Source organism: Cynara cardunculus (assembly GCF_001531365.2).
Source record: "Cynara cardunculus var. scolymus isolate 2C chromosome LG 14, CcrdV1, whole genome shotgun sequence".
In the NCBI taxonomy this organism is placed as follows: Eukaryota; Viridiplantae; Streptophyta; class Magnoliopsida; order Asterales; family Asteraceae; genus Cynara; species Cynara cardunculus.
In genome coordinates, this window is record NC_037541.1 from 1,644,886 (window position 1) to 1,669,348 (window position 24,463).

A 24,463-nucleotide genomic window follows, 5' to 3' on the forward strand; every position below is an offset into this window, starting at 1 on the left:
TTCCGCAAACAATCTTGTAAAATATGTATTGATATTCTCTATCAATATATATTTTAAATTTGAAAATACTGTGTTTGTATTCATCCCCCCCTTTTACAAACTGTTTTTCTTCTTGTAGACCCTTACAAGACCAACAATTTATATTTTAATTTTGGATGTTTCTAAATACTTCTACATATATTATATATGATTTTTAAAATAATTATAGTGATTAATTTATTAATCAAGTTTTATTCATACATTTATTATTGTACGTATTCTACTTTTGATAGATTTCATTCCAATTTATGGCAATCAAACGTATGATCAAATTTGATTTAATTTTATTCCAATTTATTTAATATAGTTGAACCCTAAAAGTTTCATATTTTACATTATTAAAACAAACATTTATAAAAAAAGGGATTCATTTAACATGCATAAGTGTTCATATAATCTACCCTTATCCGCGATTCGTGCCTCAGCTTCGGTTTTGCTCTAGCCTTTCAATTTATTTCTTAGGGACTGTTTACCTAAATGTTTATCCGGTAAGTGCTTACTGATAGGAGTCAACACTATAATTTATTTTGATGCATAAGATTTTTATACATCAAAACGTATCGAATGCAACAATTTACAGGGTAAACGCTTACATGGATAAGAGTCATCATCTTCACTTACTGGATAAAACTCTCCATCTTTCTCATCACTCTTACCCGGTAAGATTCTTGGCCTTGATCATGTTCATCCGATGAGAAAATTTATCGAATAAGCACCTACCAAATAAACATTTTGTAAACAGCCCCTTAGTTGCCTTAGATTTTAGTCTCTTTTGTTACGGGTGGTAGTTTCGTGCTTGTTTTTTTAGAGTGTTTGGATGTAGTTTTTTTGCTTCTTTTTACCTCTTCCTTTCTACATTCAACAGTTTTTCTTACTGTTTGGGCGGTTATTTATTTTGTTGTTTCTCATTCGTTGTACCTTTTTTATCTCAACAAAATATTGCCTTTCAAAAAAAAAAAAAAAACGAAAGATCGTAAGAAGAAAAGTTATGATGAGAAACATAAAAAGAGATCTGAACTCTTGATCACTATTAATCTCATGTCCACCTGTGAATTACGCTTTTAGAAGAGAATTTTGATCTGGTATATCTCATTGTATCTCATTATTGTTGACATTCAATTAGGATTGATGCAAATGTGAAAATCTTTTCTTACGCTTCTCATTATAACGAAACCCAACCCTTCAAATAAATTAATAAATAATAAAATAAATACATATAATCCTAAAAGTATAAGCATTTATTTTGAGACGAATACAAATGGGGATTGCTATTTGCATCATTTTAACGTTAAAAAAATCATGTCAAATCATTCATTGAGAATGTAAAAAGTGAGTTTGTTTGATGTTGATGTGCGTGAGAAGGAAATTACTAGCCGAAGCGCATTTAAGGTTGTTTGGTCGGTTTTCCATAAAAGCTGTATATGAATAAAGTTGCATGCGTGGATTAATCTGTCTGTATATATTGAAAAGTTTCTTTTGGCAGGATTTTTTCATATATGAAAAGAACATGTTTTTTAATTGTTAGAAACAAGTTTGACAAAAAAAAAAAAAAAAACTTTTCTTTCTGTATAAAGTTATCTTATAGAAACTTATTGAATAAGACATTTTTTATATCATTAAACCACTAGTATACATTAATGTATAAGTTATGGACTAAATTATGAGTTACATTAAAGTCATTAAATTACTTAGGCATGTGAATAGGGTGGGGACCTCAATCCCCGTCCCCAATTACTTATCTCTATCCCCGTTCCAGTCCCCATCCCCACCGGAGATTATAATCACATCTCCATCCACAACGGGAAACAGAGACTTTTTCCTGTTTATATAAGTTATTTTGAATTAAATATGTAAGAGACAATACATGTTTAAATCTCAAACATTTTCAATAAACCTAAAACCAAAATGAATTTAATTTAAAAGAAAAAAAAAACAACATCATATAAAAACTAATAACCTAAAACCAAAATAAAAATCAATTTAATTCAGAAAAACATATAGTCACGTGTACCAAAAGATATTGAGTAATATAGAACCATATCGAGTAATATATAAAACTTGTCGAGTAATTGTATTTTGACCTAACATCCAAAATATTATATATTAACATCCAAAAAGTAACAATTTTATATTATAAACCTAGCTAAGAAATAAAAAAATTTGAATTGTCGTTTCAGTTGAAATATATATATATATATATATATATATATATAACGGGTACGGAGCGGGACGAGAAGTATCATACCGTCCCTGGTTTGAGACAAACGGGGATCCCCGTCCTCATCCTCGAAGTCCTCATCCCCGACCGAGACCGGATAAACCAGATTCCTCAATGGGTTGGGACCCATTCCATGTCTAAAACGACATAAAGTAAACTAATTTCAATAAAGATAATCCAAATAATAATAATAAAGCAAAATGATGTGCTTTCTCATCAAATTATTGAAAGAATCCACAAAATTTTTAATAGAATGACAAATATACCCCAAATAATTACAAAGTAAATCCAAGCAAGATCAAGGGTATTTTTGTCTAATCATATCTTCCATTTTCCTAACCATTGGCTTTGCGCCGCGTATTTTATCCAGCCCCTGTTTTACGAATCTACTAGACAAGACCAGGGGAACTACCATGGGGCCCACCTCATCTGATAAACTTCACTTACTTCAACGGCTGAGATCAAGCTGTCCTTCATCTAGGCTGTCAATACGGGTCCCACACCACGAGCGTCTCACCGGATCATACGACAAGAATATACCAAACGGTTCTAAGTGCTAGTTTCAGAGAATTTATTACTAAAGTTAGAGTAGCGTACAAGGTCTGATGCTTAGATTACTGTTTTGGTAAGCTTTAGTAGTTTGACAGTAGCGAATATTGCTTGAAGAAAGTAAATTTCTAAAAATACGTTTGAAAAGTTATCCGATCCCCCTTTATATTTTAACCATTTTACATATATGACTACTAGTTTTGGGAACTTGTCATAAATACCCCCTAATACTATAAGAATAGCGGGTTTTTATGTTGTAAGTTTAATTAGGGTGTTTTTATATGTATCTTTATTTATGTCAGAATCAAATCAAATGGTGCATTAAAAATGTAGAAAAATAAGTCTTCACATTGATGGATGTGACAATGTGAGGAGCATATTAGTAACTAGATGTGTTTTTTTTTTTTATTAACATGGATAACCAATCCGCTATGCGATCCGACTAATCCTAGAACGACCACATGTTTTGCAGATAGTCCAGAGTCACCGCATTTGAACCTCCGTGGCCACAAGGGGATTTTATTTCTCACTGGATTTGAATCTGAAACCTCTAGGTACTTTTTGTAACATATATAGAAACATATATGTATATACATGCTCACCTTGAGAACAAGATTAATTGCATAATAACAATTATGCTTTATATATAAGCATCAAGTAAATAAATGTATGCGTACCATCAGACTCTTCTTTTCTGTCATATATATATCAATTGGTTTATTGACAGTTTTATGGTTCTTTGATGGTGAGAACAATCCCTTCAACCCCATATAAAAACTTTTCTGGCGCTATTTTTGCATCTGTCTTTCACAAGAACACACAGAATCCTATTAGTTACCAAAGGTCATCAAATGGTAAGGAATTAAGAGTGGATCTTGAGAAAGAATGGGTGATCAATCAAACAATCAGAACCCATCTTCATCAATCGCACAAGGTACACAATTCAAGCCCTAAATCTCTTAACATGAATAGATTCAATTCTGATGTGTTAATGGTATTCATGAACTTAAATTAAGTCTAACACTTTTGACATTTGGAGGCAAACTCAAACCAATCAGGCACCACCCTCTAGGTATATATATATATATATATATATATATATATATATATAAGAGTGTATTTAACCTAATCTATACTTTATTTAATTATTGTAACCTGAAATATCAAATATTAGATTTGCAGTGTTTGATCATAGTTTTGGATCAAATAATAGACGTAATAATATGTGATTCAGTAGATGGTATTTAGAATATTTTACTACTGAATTTGATAGGAACAAATAACGTAATTATATGCAAGTCATTTTACTTTATAGTTTGATAATTAATTAATCGGTTTATGTGCACATTTAAACAACCATACTCGTATAATTTTTTCGCAAGTCAGAGGTTTCATGAAAAAAACATTTCTACTCCTTATGATAGAGAAACGTTTTGCTCACACCATATTGTCATCATACTCCGGTCTGTAGAAAATTTATTGGGTTCAGTTGATTTATTAAAACATTCAGATACTAATTACTGAGGAAAATTATATGTTATAAGTTAGATGAGAGAAATAAAGGGGTATTTTTGCAATTTTCAAAAGTTTATATCTAAATATGAAAAATATCCAAAGATCAAGGTCTTTTTTGTAACTTCTAAAAATAAATAAAACACATAAAAAACACAAAAAAAGAATTCCCGAATATTCGAATATATCTCTTGAAATTACTGACTCAACACTGACGTGGATCCGAGCTGTTGGGCCCCACCATCTTAGACTGTCAAGATGAGAACCATCAAACCAAAACCCGCCACGTGGCACTCATTCTGCTTCACCTCCCATCCCCCTCTATATATAAACCGCAGATTTTATAATTAAATCATTGCAACAAAAAACCCTTTTTCCCAAAAGAAGAAAAAAACCCGAAATCGTGACGGTAGGTCCATGGGCGGCGCCACCACCAGAATTCCGATGAGCCACCGTGTCTTATCACCAAGTTACAATTACAGCGCCGGAGATAACTCCGGTGATCAACCGGCCGTTCAATTATCCGGTTCCATCTTTGGCTTCCTCGAAGAAGAAGCCACCGTGTTTTCGTTCCCGGAATCCGACAGGATCTCTGATATCCAACACGATATCGAAGAAGAAGACGAGACTGAAACCAAAAACCCCGAAAAAATCGAAGACAAAATTAAATTTTGGGACACCCAACATCAAAATTTACATGTAAGTTTCGTTTATTTAATTACAACATTTTACGGATCTCGTTTAAATAAAAATCTCGACGTGGAATATTCTCGGGATAATAACAAAAAGTTGTCGACTTTTATTGGATTTTTGTCAGACAACTTTGTTTAGAACAACAACATTAGAATCGAAAATCAGAAATATAACGAAGGAAGTTGTTGCGGAACTCGAGGTGGTCGAGAATGTTTGTTCTTGCTCGAGACCCGTTTCCAGTGGCTGTCGGAGCTGCCGGATGACGGAAATTTGCCGCCGGCTACAGAATTCCGGTTATAATACCGCCATTTGCAAGTCCAAATGGAAGAGCTCCTCGGATATCCCATCAGGTACTAATTTTTTATTATTAATTTCGTTTGTTTTATAAAACGTGTATATATATATACATATATATATATATACATATATATATATACATATACATATATATATATATATATACATATATATATATACATACATCTATATATATATACACATATACATATACATATACATATATATATATATATATATATATATATATAGACTTGGGATCATGTGAGACCAGCCTGTTTTCGTGAGACCCGTGAGACCAACATTTTACACTTGAAACTTCACAGCAAAATGCTGTGAATGTGACTTTTTAAAACCTTCACAGTGTTTTTGCTGTGAAGGTTCGACTTTTTTTAAACCTTCACAGTGTTTTTGCTGTGAATGTTCGACTTTTTTTAAACCTTCACAGTGTTTTTGCTGTGAAGTTTACGTGTAAAAATGTGGTCTCACGGGTCTCACGAAAACAAGCTGGTCTCATGTGAACCCAACCCTATATATATATATATATATATATATATATATATATATATATATAACATGTGAAACCAACCTGTTTTTATAAGAAAGTAAGAACATCTAAATAACACTGAACATCATAACAAGACACTATCAAGCCTTGACAGTGTTTATGTTGTGAATATTCAGTGTTTTTTTGTACCTTTACAGTATTTTTCTGTGAAAATTCAGTGTTATTTTGTGATCTCATGGCTCTTACAAAAACAAATTGTTCTCACGAAAACCTAACACACTCTCTCTCTCTCTCTCTCTCTCTATATATATATATATTATGTTATATTTTTACTAAATTTCTGTCTTTTATTAAAATGAGATAGGTTCACATGCATTCGTAGACGTGATCGATAACTCGAATATCAAAAAAGGCGAGGTGAGGGTGATAATCGAGTTGGAGTTCCGTGGTCAATTTGAGATGAAGAAAGGAAGCGAAGAATACAACGGTCTCGTATCGAAACTCCCTGACATATTCGTTGGAAAAATCGAGAGACTGCAAGCCGTGATTAAAATACTGAGTAATGCCGCAAAGCGATGCATGAAGGAAAAGAAAATGCATTTGGGACCGTGGAGGAAACAACGGTACGTAGAAGCAAAGTGGCTTCGAGTCGTTGAACGAACAACCACGACTCTGATTAAACCGTTGGCGATGGGTGAGTATTCAACGCATCTGGTTAAGACTCGAGTCAGAGCATCAATGTTGACTATGGATCTCGATAATTTACCGAAGATGCCCAACTTTTTTGCCCCGGCCGTTGAAGTCCTGTAACATTTGATTTTTATTTGTTCTGTGAAAACTATTATAACCGATTGTAGATTACTGTGAAATATTAACAGCTGTACCAGATATTGTCTGTTTTATCCATACCATAAACTCATAAGCTTAAAACGCATATGAATGATAATGTATCTGATCCTTTATAAGACAACCTCTGTACCTTTTCCAACTGATGTGAGATCTCGCAAATTTACAACTTTCGGGTTTCAGCTACATTCGGTTCAGTAATTTTGAAGACACGCCATAATTTTTTGTTTAGTGTAACAATGAAATGGTTGTGGATTTTGGCTACGGTATTTGGTGAAATGAAACGGGCCGTTCTTTTAGGGACAGAACTATATGGGTTCGTTTAACGTTTTTTAATGAAATAAAACGTTTTTACAAGATGTCGTTTTCAGTAAAATTTCTTTACGTTGTTTGATTGAATGGAAAGAGTAACAAAATAACAACGGTAACAAAATAAGTAATTTGACGTTGACTCCCGTAAATACAAAAAAAGGTATTGGGAATCTCGTTCGAATTGTCCATTTGTGTCAATTATTTTGGGAATCGTAATCATTTGATTGAACGTGATAGAGGACCGTGTAACTTAATTTAAACGTGTACGATCTAAAATAAATATCCATGATGAAAAAGATACATATTTTAATAAATGTTTAATTATTATCTTTTTGATTAAGTAAAAGACAAATTTACCCATGGTAATAGAAAGAGAAAAAATCTCCATTTAATAATTAAAGGTAAAAATAGTCGAACATTCACAACAAAAACATTGTGAATGTTACATTCATAGCGTTTTGCTGTGAAGTTTCAAGTGTAAAAAATTGGTCTCACGAGTCTCAAGAAAACATGTTGGTCTCATGTGATCCGAAGTCTATATATGTGTGTGTATATGTGTGTGAGAGAGAGACACTCCAACAATAAATATTTAGACAATAAGGGGTTGTTTGGCAGTTGTTGAATGATTTGGTGTAAAATGATTAAGTGATCAGAATGATTAAGATGCTCTCATGATATAGTTCAAAATGAAATATAATTGTTTGGTAACTATTTACAATGAAATTAGGGCGTTGAATGGTTAAGAGAGGCTTAGGATACAAAATCATTCAGAGCATGCCTCTTAAGAACGATTAAGAGGTAAACAAACAACCCCTAAATAAGATATAAAACCAAATTTGTCAAAAATTAAATTTGTAACCGACATATATTTATTAGTACAAAATATTTTTAAACAACTTTAACTGTTTGGGCATAAAAATAATTCATATTTGGCAAGTTGTCAAGAAGATCCATGGTCAACATTGATGCTCTGACCCTAGCCGGTCGAGTAGAGTAACTGTCTACCGCCAACGGCTCGACCAGAGTCGTGGAGGTGTTCCGTTCAATGACTCTGAGCCACTTTGCTTGCATGTATTGTTGCTTTCTCCACGGTCCCAGATGCATTTTCTTTTCCGCCATGCATTTCTTTGCGGCCGTGCTCAGTATTTTAATGATGGTTTCCAGTCTCTCGATTTTCCCAACAAATACGTCAGGTAGTTTACTCACGAGGAGGTTGTACTCCTCGCTTCCTTTTTTCATCTCAAACTGACCCTTTAATTCCAGCTCGATTATCACTCTCACATCGCCTTTTTTACGATCGGAGTGGTCGATCACGTCCACAAACGTGTGTTCTCCTGCTTCATAGAAAATAAAAAATCGACAATTTAGTAACGACAACGAGATATTCTAAATCATACCAAAATACATAAATGGAATTTTATTGAAGATAATTAAATAACGAAAACGATTGATTTTGATTTTGATATTTTTTGGAACAAATATAAACATCAAAGAATGAAAATTATATATATATAATATACATAGCCAGTTTTATATGAAAACAATAATCAATTAAGAGAATTAGAAAATGGTCGAATCACATATGATTTTACATTAAAATCACATGTGATTCAAACGACTTTGACTGTGAGCAACGATTGCAGGTCACGACGTCACATCACCCGCACACTATTGTATTAACTTGTGTTCTTTTATTTGGTTACTGTTCTCGTTTAAACTATATATATATATATAATATATATATATATATATATATATTCAAACTATTATAAATAAAAGATAAAAATATTGTGGTTAATATTGAATTAAAATGGAAATAAAATTTCCAAATATTACCAGATGGAATATCCAACGAGCTCCTCCATTTGGACTTGCAAATGGCCGAATTGTAACCGGAATTTTGCAGCCGGCGACAAATTTCACTCATCCGGCAACTCCGGCAACCGCTCGAGACCGGCCGGGTGCAAAAACATACATTCTCGACCATCTCGACTTCCCTGATTACTTCTTTCGTTATACTTCGGATTCTCGATTCTAAACTCGTTGTTCTGAATAACGTTGTCTGCCAAAAACATTATAAAATACGTCGAAACTCGTTAGAATTAGAAATATACGTGATTAACGATTTCAAGATTATATAATGGTCGTTCAATGCCAGTAAACTTTCGATCAAATAATCGAAACTTACATGTAAATTTTGACGTTGGGTTTCCCAAAATTGAATCTTGTTCTCGATAACTTCGGGGTTTTCCGTCTTCTCGTCGTCTTCGATTTCGTGTTGAACATCGTAATACACGTTTTCCAGAGACGATAAGACGGTTGGTTCCTCTTCGAGAAACCCGAAGATCGAACCGGATAATTGCATCGCCGGTTGATCATGTGGGTGGTGATCACCGGTGGTGTAATTGTGATTTGGTGACAGCACACGGTGGCTCATCGGAATTCTGGTGGTGGCTCCGCCCATGGTCACCAACCTCACAACGTTCTTTTGTTTAGTTTTTTAGGGTTTTATTTTCAATGATATTAATTATTGGGGAACTATAGTTATATATAGGGAGATGACTGCCACGTGGCGTGTTGTTATTTGTTGATGTTAATCCGACGGTCAAATTTGATGGGTCGGATCCACGTCAGGTTCGAGTCAATAGAGACATGGAGATATACTTCAAATATTCGGATATTTGTCCTTTACTTTTAGTAAACTACAAAATAGTCCTTGAACTTTAAATCTTGTCTTTTGATGGATTATTTCTTTCAAGAATTATAGGATTACCCTGTTGACTAACGTTGGTACAATTTTCTTAACACCAACGTCTGATAAGATTGGATTACTAGGGTACCGTTTACCAAACGTTTACCCAGGTAAGCGCTTACCAAGTCACTTTACTTTACCAAATGAATATGACAATGACTAAAAATCTTACCCGGTAAGAGCGAAGCCAAGAATCGAGTCTTACCCGGTAAGTGAGGACGAGGACTTTTACCATGGTTAGCGCTTACCGGGATAAATTGTTGCATATGATGCGTTTTAGTGAATAAAATCTTATCCGATAAGTAAATGATAGTGTTGTTTTATTACCGATAAGTGCTTACCGAGCAAGTGTTTAGATAAATGGCCAAAATCAAATAACTCCCCGGACCAAAACGGTTTTCGGTTATTCGATTTGTGGGTTAAACGGTTCCGTTAACCCAAAAATAGCTATTTAATAAGTCACTAAACTACTTATTATTATTTAAACCCTGATATCTTACACAATTTCTTTCATCCGTCTATCTATACAGTTATGTTCAATCTCGTACTGTCCATGGACCAAACACACATTAATCTTGGGGTTGTTTTGTCATCCTTAATGGACCCGACTTCACGGTTCCATCATAGTGGAAGAAAAAACATGTCTACATGTTTAACTTTATTGGACCAAAAATATAAATTCAAAACATAAATGGCTAAAAATGAAAAGATTTGAAAAATATAGGGACTGTTTAAGTAACTTTTCATAAATATAACGAAGCCGTATCCTATCATGTTCCGGTTTGTCTCTCACGATTTGTCGCATGCTGCCAATGCGACGCTCGTGGACTTTGCGGGCTCCACTTGACAGCCTGGATAGATGAGTGAGATGTAATCCTAGCCGTTGAAAGTAAAGTATACTACTCTCATCTACTGAGGCGGGTCCCAGGCTATGACCACCCAGCTTTATTAGAAAGTGGATTTAATACGCGGCGTAAAGGCCATGGTTTTTCCTTAATAATAGGATTTATTAATTGACCATAACGCCCTTTGTCATCACATTGATTAGCATATGCCAAGGGCATATTAGTCATTTAAATTATTTGATAGAAGAAAGTATAAAATAAATTCCACGTTCTTCACCTATTTTTCTCGTGTGATTTAATTTTTTTAAAAGATTTAATATTTAATAAATTAGTTTATTTAGATGGTTTCTTATATGCATATAATAATAAAAGGGTTTAATTGTCATTTTCATTAATAACTTAATATATTATATGAAAGAAATAATATTTTATTTTATTTTTGTTATATATAGATGACGTGAATTAGAGATACTTATGGGTTGAGTTGATTGGGTTGAAGACATTTAAACAATCCAATCCAATGCTTGCGGTTTGAAAAAATCTTAATCCAAATCAAACCAAAGTGCAACCTAACCCAACCCAACCCAACACGTACAGGTTGGTCGGGTTGGTTGAATTGATACTTTGGTACATTAAAATATTCTTCCAACCTTGAATATGTTTTTTCTTTTACTCATAATTTCTTTTTCATTATCAATCATTTGATACAACTTATCCATATTTCTTATGTATATCACATTCAGTTAATTTTATCAATTTACATATATATGTTCACAGTTCTTGAACATATATACGAATGTGTTACATAGAGATGTGAATAGATTGAAAATATGTGTATATGAAAAACATACATGATAGTGTAATTGTGTAAAATGAAATAATATCGGGTTCATCAGGTTGGGTTGAGTTCAAATAATAGTAACCCAATACCTACGGTTTGACAATTTTACAACTCGATTAGACATCGGGTTACTTCGGGTTGGGTTATTTCGTGCTGATCGGGTTTTTGAGCACCCCTAACGTGAATACTACTGATAGTTGATTTATGTATTTTCAATTTGAGCAGTGTGAAATAGTAATAGAATCGTGTAAGATTTTGATTCAATAAACTGTTTAAGTTTGTTAATTTTGATAACAAGCGTAAAATGATGATAAATATCAAGTCATTTTTTTTAATTACGATATATTTTTTTCCGTTTAAGATGTAAATGTTGGTAATTCAAAAATAACGGGGTTCTGTTAATATCTTGGGTAACTCGGCAATCCTCCTCCTCAACCACACCGTCGTCTCTTTGATTTCAGGTCCATTCTCAAGGTTTTGGCAAACAACGATTTGAGCATCATCACACTTGAGATCCGGTCACTGTAACAACTTGGTTTTCGAAACAAGTTGAGTTGCACGGAGGTTTTGTTCTCCAATATCGAGGTTCGTTATGTACGATTGAATCTTTAGAAGTACGGCAGATGTTTTATATATTTTGAATTATTTTATGTAAGTTTTACGTTTTTCAAATGTAAGAGATCTTTGGGTCTTTAAGCCCGTGCACAAACCCAACACGTTTATAGAATGTTGACAACAAGTTATCAAGTCCTTACAAACGTGTTTGGGTATGCTAGATTAGGACTCGAGATGGACAAAAAAATCGGTCCCCGGATCACCTGGTTTTAAAAAAATATACAAAAATATTATACATGTTTTTTTAATTACAATTTTTTAAATTTAGTATAGAAATACAGTTTAATTAATACATTTAAGTAGATAAAATCTTGAAAAACATGAAAATTTAGAAGAAAAAAAAAATGGAAAATTTGTATTATAATTTATAAAAAAATATTTTTTTATAAATAAATCGGGCCTATTACCTATATATAACCAGTATCACTCCCGTAACCTGTCCTATGCTGGCAGGACCTTGAAATTTAATAAAAAAAGTGTAACCGGTCATGAACCATTGGGCTATAACCGGTCCCAATCGGTCATGAATAGGGCTGGACACATTTTGACCATCTTTACATTTATGCCCATTAGACAAGAAAATTAGTTTAGGGCCGAGCATTTCTACAAATACACATTTTAAACTGTGAGATTGAATAGGTTGTTTTGACGCCAATTTTTTAAGGCATAAAAGTCTGGTGTTATTTTATTGGCAAATCCAATCATATTGCTTATTTTATTGGGCCTGTACTCGATCTGGGATAAATGAGATTTTCCACTACGTCTCTCTGAGATTTAACCAGTATGCCATGACCCACGTGGTTTAGATCGAGACTCGAGAAGACCTAAAAGAGAATAAAGTTAAAAGATTTTCTTTAAATATATAATACTTGTATAAGACAAAGTTTCATATACACTTTTTATTAACCTTTTTAACTACTTGATTTTACCAGTAATTGGGACCAATGACTCACTACAAAACATCAGGGTTTTTCTCGTTAGAAAAATCTGTCAGAAATCTGCTAGAAAACGTTATTTTTGGTGGTTTACCGGTCGGAAAAAGTTTTGCCGGAAAACAATATTTCCATCGGCTTTTCTAGCGGATTGATCAATTTCCGATGGATTTGATCGTCAAAAACCAGCCACAACCTTTTTTTCTCTAATATCCAATATTCTTGAATTAATTAACAAAATTAATAATTATGATTAAATTATCGATGGATTTTTGCTTAGAAATTTAATTAAAATTATAAAATAAAATAAATTCTTTAATTTAAAAAAATTAATTAATTTTTTTTAAATTTAATTAAATTACCGGCAAAAAATCATTTGGAAATTTAATAAATTTTCCGTAAATTATTTTTAAAATTGAAAATTACTTTTTTTTCCCGATGAAAATCCTTAGAAAATCCACCATAAAATTTTAATCGATTTTTTTTTTTAAATTCAGTGACGGATTATGGTGGACGTCAACAAAAGTTGAGTTTTTTTTTAAATTTTTTTGGGATCCGCAGGTAATTTTCCGACAAAAAATCAGCTAGAAATTTTCCCGATGAAACCTACTTTTTCTCGTAGTGACTTTGTGTTAACTTTTATTTGTATTATTCATATATGTAGTTTAACATCAATGATAGCTAGATTCTGACAATGATGGGAACAAAGGAATCTGGTCCTAATAACTCTTTCCACGAGGTTTGGCGTACCTTCTTTTTAATGTATGTGCAGTCTTAGGCGTTGTTTGGAACTGACTTAATAAGTTTAATAGCTTGTATGGTTTATTTGGTAAGTCATATACGAGTGTTTTTGGTTATGTCGTGTTATGCTTAGCTTAATAACAACCCCGTTTGTACCTGTTAAGCCATGAAATCCCATCTCAGGCCCCTAATTCAAATGGACCATGATCATGAGAAGTTACTATGCTTGTGCAATATCTTCAACCGATTACGATAATCAAGTGACGGGAATTGGGTTTTTGGAGGTTCGTTATCGGTGTGAGGTAACATGTTCTTTGTCACACTGTAAATCGTTGTTCTTCTGTTCTAATCATCGTCAATGATTTTACCCTGTCACCCTAACCAAACATGTTCCATCGCCATAAAAAAGTTTGTATTAGTTGATGAGTTTAGATAAACGTTACATATAACATGAATAATCATTTTTAACTATTATTATATAATCAATTAAATTCAAATTTTATTAATTTATTATTTAATTTTTAGTTAAATAATTTATTTTGATAAAAATAGTATATACTAATTTATTTTAATTATATTATGTAACGTTAATATGTCTTAATTTGAAAACTTATGCTTTTCTAAAAAAATGTTTATCAACTTATTACAACTTAGAATTGTTTAATTTTTTAAAAAACTTTTTATTACTGGTTTGACACTGGTATAAACAATTTATTCAAATACTAAAAAATACTTATTATCGATATCATACTGAAATAAGTCAATAAATTGTTTTTATAAACAATCTCAATCACCAATTTAGTGGTTTCTTAAACCATGGTTATGATGTAGCGTACATATCACTCCAACTAGGGCTCATCTTCTACCACCTCCGTTTCAATCTCAAAGCGTACAGTATACCGGAAAACCATGGTCGGTTTCGAAATAGGCGACGTTCCTTTCAATCCCGACGGATGGGGTCCACCGGAAACCGTCACCTCCTCCGTTCCTTTCCTCCCAAACTACCCCGCTAACGTTCCGTTCGCCCCCTTCTCCCGCTCCGATAAACTTGGCCGCATCGCCGACTGGACTCGATCGAATTACAACCCTAACCGTCCCAACCGTAACAATCCGGCGGACTCTGCCTTTGATTTCACTACCGATGATTCATTCGGCGGTGGCCTCAACGCCGATGACGATTCCTCATTCCGTCTCGTCGATGGTAAGCCACCTCCACGCCCAAAATTCGGTCCAAAATGGCGGTTCCAGAACAATCGTAATCAGCTCCCGCAGCGGCGTGATGAGGAGGTGGAAGCGCGTAAACGTGAAGCTGAAAAGCAACGTGCTCGCCGGGACAGGTTGTACCATGCGAATCGGACGGGAGGTAATAACCCTAGACGCGAAGCAGCTGTGTTCAAATCATCAGTCGATATTCAACCGGAATGGAATATGCTTGATCAAATCCCTTTCTCGACGTTCACAAAACTCTCTTACAATATTCCTGAACCAGAAGATCTACTCATCTGTGGTGCGATCGAACCGTACGACAAGACATTCGACAGGACGACACCGAAGAACGAACGCCGATTGGAGCGTTTCAAGAACAGGAACTTCTTCAAAGTGACAGCAACCGATGACCCGATCATCCGGCGTCTTGCGAATGAAGACAAAGCGACTGTTTTCGCGACTGATTCTATCCTTTCGACGTTAATGTGTGCTCCTAGATCAGTTTACTCATGGGATATCGTAATTCAACGAGTTGGAAACAAACTGTTCTTTGATAAACGAGATGGTTCTCAATTAGATTTGCTATCAGTTCATGAAACTTCTCAGGAGCCATTGCCTGAAGCTAAGGACGATATCAATTCTGCTTATTCTTTATCTGTTGAAGCTGCTTACATCAATCAGAATTTTTCACAGCAAGTTTTGGTAAGAGATGGGAATAAGGTGAACTTTGAGGAGCCAAATCCGTTCGCTAATGAAGGCGAAGAAGTTGCATCAGTTGGGTATCGTTATCGGCGTTGGAAGCTTGATAACGATATGTATCTGGTGGCAAGATGTGAGGTTCAGAGTTTCTTGGAGATTAATGGTAAGAAATCTTTCTTAACTTTGAATGCTTTGAATGAATTCGATCCGAAGTACTCAGGTGTGGACTGGAGGAGGAAGTTGGATACTCAAAGGGGTGCAGTTTTAGCCACTGAGTTGAAAAACAATGCTAATAAGTTGGCTAAGTGGACGGCCCAAGCAATCTTGGCCGGAGCCGATATGATGAAATTGGGATATGTGACTAGGGTTCATCCTCGTGATCATTTTAATCATGTTATATTAGCAGTTGTGGGGTATAAACCAAGGGAATTTGCAGGGCAGATCAATTTAAACACTTCGAATATGTGGGGAATTGTGAAATCAATTGTTGATTTGTGCATGAAATTGAAGGAAGGAAAGTATGTGTTGGTGAAGGATCCACAGAAACCTCAAGTTAGAATCTATGAAGTTCCTGCTGATGCTTTTGAGAATGATTATGTGGAGGAGCCATTGCCAGAGGATGAGCAGGTTCAGCCTCCTGTGGAAGATGGTGACATTGTTGATGGAATTGGAGGTCTAAATAATGTGGAAGGCAAGGAAGTGAAGGCTGAACTTTAGAAGGTATTTCTTGCTTTCCTCTGCTAATTTGAGTGTTCTTGATCATCCATTTGTTTCCTTTACTGTGATTTAGTTATTTGTGGTGGTAATAAAGTTATGGGGTCTGCTTGATTATGATGATCTGTGGGAAAGTTTTATAAGTATTAAGATTCAAGAAATCTTTAAGCTTTCACAATAAATACAAATCCCTGTTTGCATCTTTGGCCATTGTATTGAATGAAAGCCTGAACAACCTTCAGCATGTGGTTAGATCTTTGATTGTATAACCTGCAATGATTTGAGATAAGTGGTTATTGGGTATATAGAGATATGGAGAGGGCTCCCGAATTTTTTGGGTCCAATTATACATGTTTTTAATCTTTAACCCAATTATATATGTTTTTAATGTTTTAGGCTTTTTACTTTAATGACTTTTTGGTGAAAGTTGATTATGATGAACTGGTCGAAGATTTTGTTTCAAATAATGTTAGAAAAATGATTTTATTCAAGTGAAGATATTGTAAGGGGCTGTTTGGCAGTTACTGAATGGTTTAATACATAATGATTAAGTGGTCAGAATGATTAAGAGACTATCATGATATAGTGCAAATGAAATATAATTGTTTACAATGAATTAGGGTGCTGAATGGTTAAGAGAAACCCATGATACAAAATCATTCAGAGGGTGTTAAAACCATTAAAATACAAACTTTTTTTTGCCAAACAAGATTTACCTCTTAACAATTTAGATGTTGCCTTTTAATGGAACTATTAAGAGGTAAACAAACAACCCCTAAGATAATGTTACTGTGTCATATTAAGATATTGTAAGACTTTTAATATAATATATGGTATAAACTTTTATATTTTGTTTCTAAAACAACATGTCCGGTCAATCTATAGGTGTAATAGCATCTTTGAACAGATTGAAACAACCCTGTCGTTAATGTCTGCAATTCTGAGTTTATTGGCTGTTTATGAATAAACATTGAATCTAGCCAATCTTGAATGTTTATGTGAATTATGTGCCTGGGGGTGGACCCGCTATGGTGCATATGGTGGTATGGGCCATCGTTTCGTTCCTCCTCTAGTGTAAAAGTTTTAGGGTGGTGAAAGGTATCATCTATTCCTAGAAACTATAATAATAACACAGATTTTGATAGAGTTGGTTTGCATGGTTCTTTCTAACCTTACTAGTGTAGATTCAAATCCCATTTGTATCATTTTTTTTTTAGTTTTTAACTTTTAATTTCAGATTTATTATGATTCTGAATTTTTTTTGGAATAAAAAACTCGAACACATGACAGCTGATACAAAAAGCAAGGAACTAACCATCAAGCGAATGATGATTTTGTAAAAATATATTCGTAGCTTTGTATTTTATTGTTAAATGGTGCCACAATTTGAAAAAAATTATATGGGATTGTTTGGTTGGTTTTCTATCAAGTTCTGCATGAATAAAGATGTCTGTATGGATTCATCTGTCAGTACAGATTGGAATATTTTGTTTGAAAGGGTTTTTTCATGATTGAAATGAGCGTATTTTTTAATTGGAAGGGGTAGGTTTAGGAAGTTTTGGCTTTCTGCATAAAAACTTTCCCTTAGAAACTTACTTAATAAGGTAATTTTTGTATCATTAAGCCACTATCAAACAGACGTGTATAACTGACTGAATAAACTGTAAGTCTTGTTAAACTAGTTCATATGATAATAAACAGGACCCAAGTGTGCCTCTATATGTGCATAATCTAACAATAACTCGAAGAAATGTTTGGCATCCAAAAGTAGGCATAGTAGCGGGGCGGGGATGGGGTGGGTTTTGTAATCCCCGGCTCTGGCCCCGGTTTGTAGTAACGGCCCCCGGCCTCGGCCCCGGTCCCCCGCGGGTACGGGGATTATCATCCCGTTCCCGGTCAAATCTCTAGCAATCTCCGGTCAAACCCCATAAATACTATCATTTACTTTGATTCTACCGGGGATCCCCGGCCCCCGTGGGTACGGGGATTATCATCCCGTTCCCAATTAAATCTCTAGCAATCTCCGGTCAAACCCCATAAATAGTATCATTTAGTTTGATTCTACCGGGGATCCCGGCCCCGGCCCCAACCTCGGTTTGAGTAACATCCCCTGTCCCCGGTTTGAGTCTACCAGGGATCCTCGGCCCCGGGACCCGTTTTAGCGAGGAATCCCCATTCTCGTTCGGGTCGGGGCAAATCACCATCCCTATCCAAAAGCTTGGTGAATGTAACATATATTACCCTTAAACTATCATCTATTTATATTTTTCATTTTTCCACTTATGACCAACTAATTGTCTGATTAACTGTTCCATTAGACAAACCCATCAGTTAACAAACCAGCTTATCAACTAGTTTACAGAACATTGGCTAAATGTAATGAAGTTTGTTCTACCTCCTATTTTGTATAACGATCAAGGTTCTAAATTGCATGAGGTGTGGCGTGGGGGCAAAGTCAAACCTTACACGCCACAACGAGGATGCAACGTTTCTCAAAATGTAATATAAGGCAGAAAATGTGTATCTGTCTCTGTGTAACATACTAATAAACATATAGACATAATTGAATGTGCACAGAAGATGAACATATGGTGAACAATTTCTTAAGAATATTATTATAGGTTGTGAACAAATTCTGAATCTACAAGATCTGTTATAATTTGTGAACATATTGTGAATACAAACTAAATCTAACTATTTTTGAATATCCTAGTAAGAAATGCTTAAAATTGTTGCATTTTGTTCGTAATCTCTTCACCTTGGGTGCGCATTTACTTGTGTGTGTGTGTGCGTATATGTTACCGAGAGAGGTATGCATGGATTTTAATTTAAAAAAATGCATTAATGTTTAACTAGAAGGTACTCGCACAATGCAGCAAGATATATCTCGATTTTAGTGTTTCGTTTTTTTTTTCTTAGTTGATATTATAATACGGTTTTATGTGGTTTTAAGAAAGCGATAATGTTTTTATTTTTGAATAAAATATAAATATGAAGATATTATAAAAAATAAAAAATATATTGATATTAGTACCAAACTGACTATTTAAAATTTCTCTTTTTTGTGTATTTTTCTAATTCATTTTTTTTTATTTTTGGTTTAATAATATAATTTTTTATAAAAATAATAATTGAGCATTTTGTTAGAACTCAATGATTATCCTAATTATATTTTAGTTTTTTATATTTAAAATGAAATGTTTATTCTCTATTTGATCATGTTTATCTGAAGTTAGTTATACGAATTCAAACATGAAAGTTTAATAAATTGTACTTAAGCACAACTTACTTATAATCTTGAATTTTAAGTAATATGCATCAATAAACAGTATTTCATGTATAAAAAAATGGTTTTTATGAGTTTTTGTCAAATGTTTTATAATATATATAGATAAATAAAATCATATATCTTAAATTAGTGGTATAAGATGAATTTGAGAAATTTTGAAGTTCTCAAATGATTAATCTTCTATATATACATATATGTTTAATATTCATTATTCATTGTTGTAATGATATCAAAAAGTTAATATTTAAATTAGAAGGAAAAAAATTCATGTATATATATATATATATACATAGACTTGGGATCACGTGATAGCAACATGTTTTCGTGAGATCCGTGAGACCATTTTTTCACTTGAAAGTTCATAGCAAAATACTGTGAAAGTAACCTTCACAGTGTTTCGTTGTGAAGGTTTGGTTTCTTTTTACCTTCACAACGTCTTCCTGTGAAGGTAAATGTGTAAAAAATGGTCTTACGGGTCCGGTCTCACATGAACCCAACCCTACACACACATATATTAACAGTATATAAATTATAAAGTGATCAAATATTCAAAATATATTTGGAAAGTTTTTACTACTTAGTTTTAACTTTGAGATTATGATGTGTGCGAACCCATGAATATGTGAATGATGTGATTAGGTAAATTTGTAAAAGTGTAAAATCCAATGTTAAAGATATAAAAACACAAAAGTTAAAAAAATTAAAAATTAAACTAGAATTTAAAAAAAAATCGAAAAAAAAAAAATCACGCCTTGTAAAATCACTGCCGAGATGTGTCTCAAAACGACATGGCATGTGCTATATTTTTCGTAACGACGATGATGCGTCTTACACCATGGCACCTTATAAATTACTGATAATGGTTAAATTTTATCTTGATTTATCAGAAAAAAAACATTTAATTTTCCTTTTTTTTATGTAGATACCAGTATAGGCAAACAATGTTGATTTTGTTTTCCATTCGTACGAAGAAAAGTTGTTGATTAAAGTAGTCCAATACCTAAAATCATACACAAAATCTGTATCCATAATCGTAAACAATAAACATAACCGTAAGAGCAGTATCTGATTGGTTTAAGCGTGAGCTCAAAATGTCAAAAGTGTCAGGAGGTCCTAGGTTCGAATCCAATGAGGAATAAAAAATTCTTTTCTGACCACGGAGGTTCAAATACAGTGACTCCGGACTATAGGCAAAGTGGGTGATCATCCTAGAATTAGTCGGCTCGCATAGCGGTATTGGATATCCAGATTAATAAAAAAACAATAAACATACAAATTTATCAGTTTTGTTTTTACATTTAATCCTTATATTTGGCATCATATATCAAGAAAAAGGTTTAATATTTTAATAATTAGATTTTATTTTTGTCAACAAAAATTCAATAAATAGACAAGAATTATACAAAATATAATAATGGGATTGCTTGTTTTCCTTTGATGCACTTAAACAATGGGCATGGCAGGCAACTATGCCTTTTTTTTAATATTTAAATAAACATTAAATAAATAAACTTATATATATATATATATATATATATATATATATTTATATATTTATTAACCTGGATATCCAACCCGCTATGTGAGCAGACTAATTCCAAGACGACCATTTGCTTTACAGATAGCCCGGAGTCACCGTATTTGAACTTCCATGGCCAAAAGGGGGTTTTTATTCCTCATTGGATTTGAACCTGAGATCTACTGATACTTTTGACCTTTGACTTTTATAGTTTATTTTTGTAATCAATGACGTAAGCAAAATAAAACATAGTATTCATGACGGAACTATGAGATATTTGAAAATACAAGAGATATCAAACAAAAAAGCGAAAATATTCCTTCGAAATCAGACAAAAAAAACTAGAAAAAGAGTCATTCGAAAAGATGGAATGCAGCTAAAAACACATCTGGTTTAAGCCTAAAGACGTAGTCTTGCTTCTTGCTCAAAAGGTCGATTCCATTTGGAGAATATGTATCTTATTACCCAAAGACACAATTGACTTATTCACATAATTAAACTACGACTTTACAGACCCTTGATCTATCTTAAAGGTAGATCCGTTCATCGGAAATCTTGAATCCGTTACTGATCGTAATATATTTTTGCATATTTTTCTGTATCTCTTTTTTATTTCGACAATAATTTTTCTGTATCTCTTTTTTATTACCAAAATCTTGATACCGACCCCATCAAAAAAAATGTGCGACAAAATTCTACAACTTGATAACCGAATGGCTTTCCCAAGTCTTATATTGTTTTAACTTGAAGAGGAATATTTTTTTGTCTTTTTAACATATTGTTTACATCGTATTTTATATATATAAATACATATACTATAACGATCATGTTTTAACAGAATCTTAGTAAAACGGTCGATTCGAGGAAAAGGATACAAGACTGTTTAATTTTAATAGGAGATTTAAATAAAAAAACCAAAAATATTATGAAATTGTAAGAGTGAAGGTTAACAGAAGATTCATATGTGAATAAATTGAAAAATTCCATTTCAAAATGCATATGTAAACGCATATGAATAATTTGTAACATCAGTTCATATATGCATCTTGAAAAAAAAATTCTGATGATTCACATATGAACCTTTCATTAACCTTCTTTTCTTACCTTTTCACGTTTCGTAGCTTTCTTGTTTAAGACAACCCCTATATATAGAAATGTTTACTCATTTTAGAGTCTCATATATTGTGATAACTGTGAGAATTATTATCATAATGTATTATTTCACATGATTTTTTTCATCTAATACTAAAAATTTAATATAAATTTATATATATATATATATATATATATTAACATATATTTGTTTCTCAATGTGTTTGTCTTATATGTATTCGTTCACAATGTGAAACCTTTTAATTGTATTTTTTTTTTGTTTCATACACACATAAAAATGTTCGCATTGTGAAACAAATATATGTGTAAAATATATGTTAATCAATTCACTAAATCCATACCTTGGATGGAAAAAAAATGTGAAATAATATATTTTGCACCAGATTCCAAAGTTATCACAATTTTATGAGTTTTCAAATGAATGTCATATATATAGGGTTAAATCAAATTAGAACCACATAAATGTTATAAACATGTGAGAACGGGTTAAAAAACCGCATCATTATTTTCAACAAATACTAGAAATCCAAGGAGGAATAAAAATCTCCTTGTGGCCATGGAGGTTCAAATGCGGTGACTTCGGGCTATCTGTAAAGCAGGTGGTCGTTCTGGGATTAGTCAGCTCGCATAGCGGGTTGGATATCCAGGTTAATAAAAAAAAAATACTAGAATTTAAGATATTGTTTCATAAAGTGACAGTGTTACATGCATTTGTTTAACACTGTAAGACTTTTTCACATTTACTTTTCATTTTACTATGTGAACCAAAAAAAGTTTCACATGGATTCACCATATAAACACAAAACATATGTGAACAACAGCTAAAATCATAGCCTTTGATGAAAAGAAATCATGTAAAAAAATATGTTTATATCGATTCTCACGGGTTTGTAATATTTTTGTAGCTTTTATTTGATTATATATATATATATATATATATATATATATATAGGAGCAGGTTCAAACGAGAAATTAAACATTTTACAAAAAAAAAAATCAATATCATATATGATTACATGCATGATAAACAAACTTAATCATATATGATTAAACACATGTTGCATTTACAACACATATAAGCTTAATCATATATCATTAAACACACTCAAAAAAGTCTAATCATATATAATATTGAAACTTCTTCACTTCTCACAAATGTATAACTTCTCACATGATTCTTTATATATATATATACACACACACACACACACACCTAATAAATAAGTAACATGGGTGACACGTGTCATCTTCTGGTGAGTCGGTTTTTCTTATTTTTCCACCTAAACATGTATCTAAACACAATTTACATTAGTGGTTCAAAGAGGCCTATTTGGTTGACATATGTCCCTCTAAAAATGTATCTTTTTTTATCGTAGTTTAACTAATTTTCTTACTATACGAGATTTAGTTCAGACTAATTTCCTTTCGCTAATCTGACAGCTTATTGCTGACAGTCTTCAGCTTGTGTTTTCAGCTTATTGTGACAGGTTTCAGCTCATCGCTGATAGCTTATCATTGACAGCTTTCAGGTAATCTGACAAGTTATTGCTGACAACCTTCAGCTTGTGTTTTCAGCTTATCGTGACAGCTTTTAACTATCACTGAGGAGACAGCTTTCAACTTTCAGCTTATCGTGACAGCTTTCAACTATCACTTGCTGATGTTGTCAAAGAGTTCTGTATGACGAATTTTGTTGGTTAACATGCAGGCTATAAAAGGTTTTTTTGCCAAAAATATGTCTATATTTGTTCAAAATAACACATTTAATTTTATTCTAGGGTTAATTTCATTTTAACTAATTATTGATATAGTTTCATTTCTAAATTCAAGTCTGAAGAGTTATTTTTCAGAGTTATAATTCAGAGTTATTTCAAGAGTACAAGTCTGAAGTAGTATCGTACTTTCGATTATCATTCATATCTGTAAGATAAGTTTATGACATAATTTAATTTTTTCAAATTAACCCGTGTAATACATGGGATCGAACATAGTATATATATATATATATATATATATATATATATATATTATTTTTATATTAAATTTTTTTAAATATATAATATTAATTTGCTTACGCTTGTGGACGAAGTTGTTTCATTTTAATTTAGAGAAAAAACCAAGAGGCTAAAGAAAAACGGTAGGCTACCACATTTATACTATACCTGGGGCTGAGTTTCCAACCTAACAATATTCACCACACCTAGCCCCACCCCCCACCCTACC

General features: G+C 32.9%; 3 protein-coding genes across 4 annotated transcripts; 2 read left to right on the forward strand and 1 right to left on the reverse strand.

Moving 5' to 3' along the window:
* Nucleotides 1–4,678: 4,678 nt before the first annotated feature.
* Nucleotides 4,679–6,721, forward strand: LOC112526652. The gene is made up of 3 exons (XM_025137027.1): nt 4,679–5,017; nt 5,136–5,361; nt 6,181–6,721. Exons 1-3 carry the CDS (start codon nt 4,736–4,738, stop codon nt 6,624–6,626), a joined length of 954 nt encoding a protein of 317 aa, XP_024992795.1. The 5' UTR covers nt 4,679–4,735; the 3' UTR covers nt 6,627–6,721.
* Nucleotides 6,722–7,812: 1,091 nt separating this feature from the next.
* On the reverse strand, nt 7,813–9,496 carry LOC112526724. 2 transcript variants are annotated; one of them, XM_025137125.1, is made up of 3 exons: nt 9,163–9,496; nt 8,811–9,036; nt 7,813–8,308 (listed from the first exon to the last, which is right to left on the reverse strand). In XM_025137125.1, the coding sequence occupies exons 1-3, from the start codon at nt 9,436–9,438 to the stop codon at nt 7,863–7,865; spliced, it is 948 nt and encodes a 315-aa protein (XP_024992893.1). In that variant the 5' UTR covers nt 9,439–9,496; the 3' UTR covers nt 7,813–7,862. The 2 variants fall into 2 exon arrangements, with proteins under 2 accessions (XP_024992893.1, XP_024992892.1); XM_025137124.1 differs by having other exon boundaries at nt 7,813–8,311.
* Nucleotides 9,497–14,591: 5,095 nt separating this feature from the next.
* LOC112526612 (eukaryotic translation initiation factor 3 subunit D-like) lies at nt 14,592–16,498 on the forward strand. The gene has a single exon (XM_025136969.1). The coding sequence runs from the start codon at nt 14,610–14,612 to the stop codon at nt 16,320–16,322; it is 1,713 nt and encodes a 570-aa protein (XP_024992737.1). The 5' UTR covers nt 14,592–14,609; the 3' UTR covers nt 16,323–16,498.
* Nucleotides 16,499–24,463: the final 7,965 nt, after the last annotated feature.

What these genes read in the sequence shown, in the direction of transcription:
- LOC112526612 (XM_025136969.1), top strand. Translation starts at nt 14,610, where the DNA reads ATGGTCGGTTTCGAAATAGGCGACGTTCCTTTCAATCCCGACGGATGG.
- LOC112526652 (XM_025137027.1), top strand. Translation starts at nt 4,736, where the DNA reads ATGGGCGGCGCCACCACCAGAATTCCGATGAGCCACCGTGTCTTATCA. An exon ending in CCCAACATCAAAATTTACAT is followed by an intron (nt 5,018 to 5,135) that starts GTAAGTTTCGTT and finishes GATTTTTGTCAG; the next exon opens with ACAACTTTGTTTAGAACAAC. An exon ending in CTCCTCGGATATCCCATCAG is followed by an intron (nt 5,362 to 6,180) that starts GTACTAATTTTT and finishes AAAATGAGATAG; the next exon opens with GTTCACATGCATTCGTAGAC.
- LOC112526724 (XM_025137124.1), bottom strand. Translation starts at nt 9,438, where the DNA reads ATGGGCGGAGCCACCACCAGAATTCCGATGAGCCACCGTGTGCTGTCA. An exon ending in CCCAACGTCAAAATTTACAT is followed by an intron (nt 9,037 to 9,162) that starts GTAAGTTTCGAT and finishes TGTTTTTGGCAG; the next exon opens with ACAACGTTATTCAGAACAAC. An exon ending in CTCGTTGGATATTCCATCTG is followed by an intron (nt 8,312 to 8,810) that starts GTAATATTTGGA and finishes TTTTCTATGAAG; the next exon opens with CAGGAGAACACACGTTTGTG.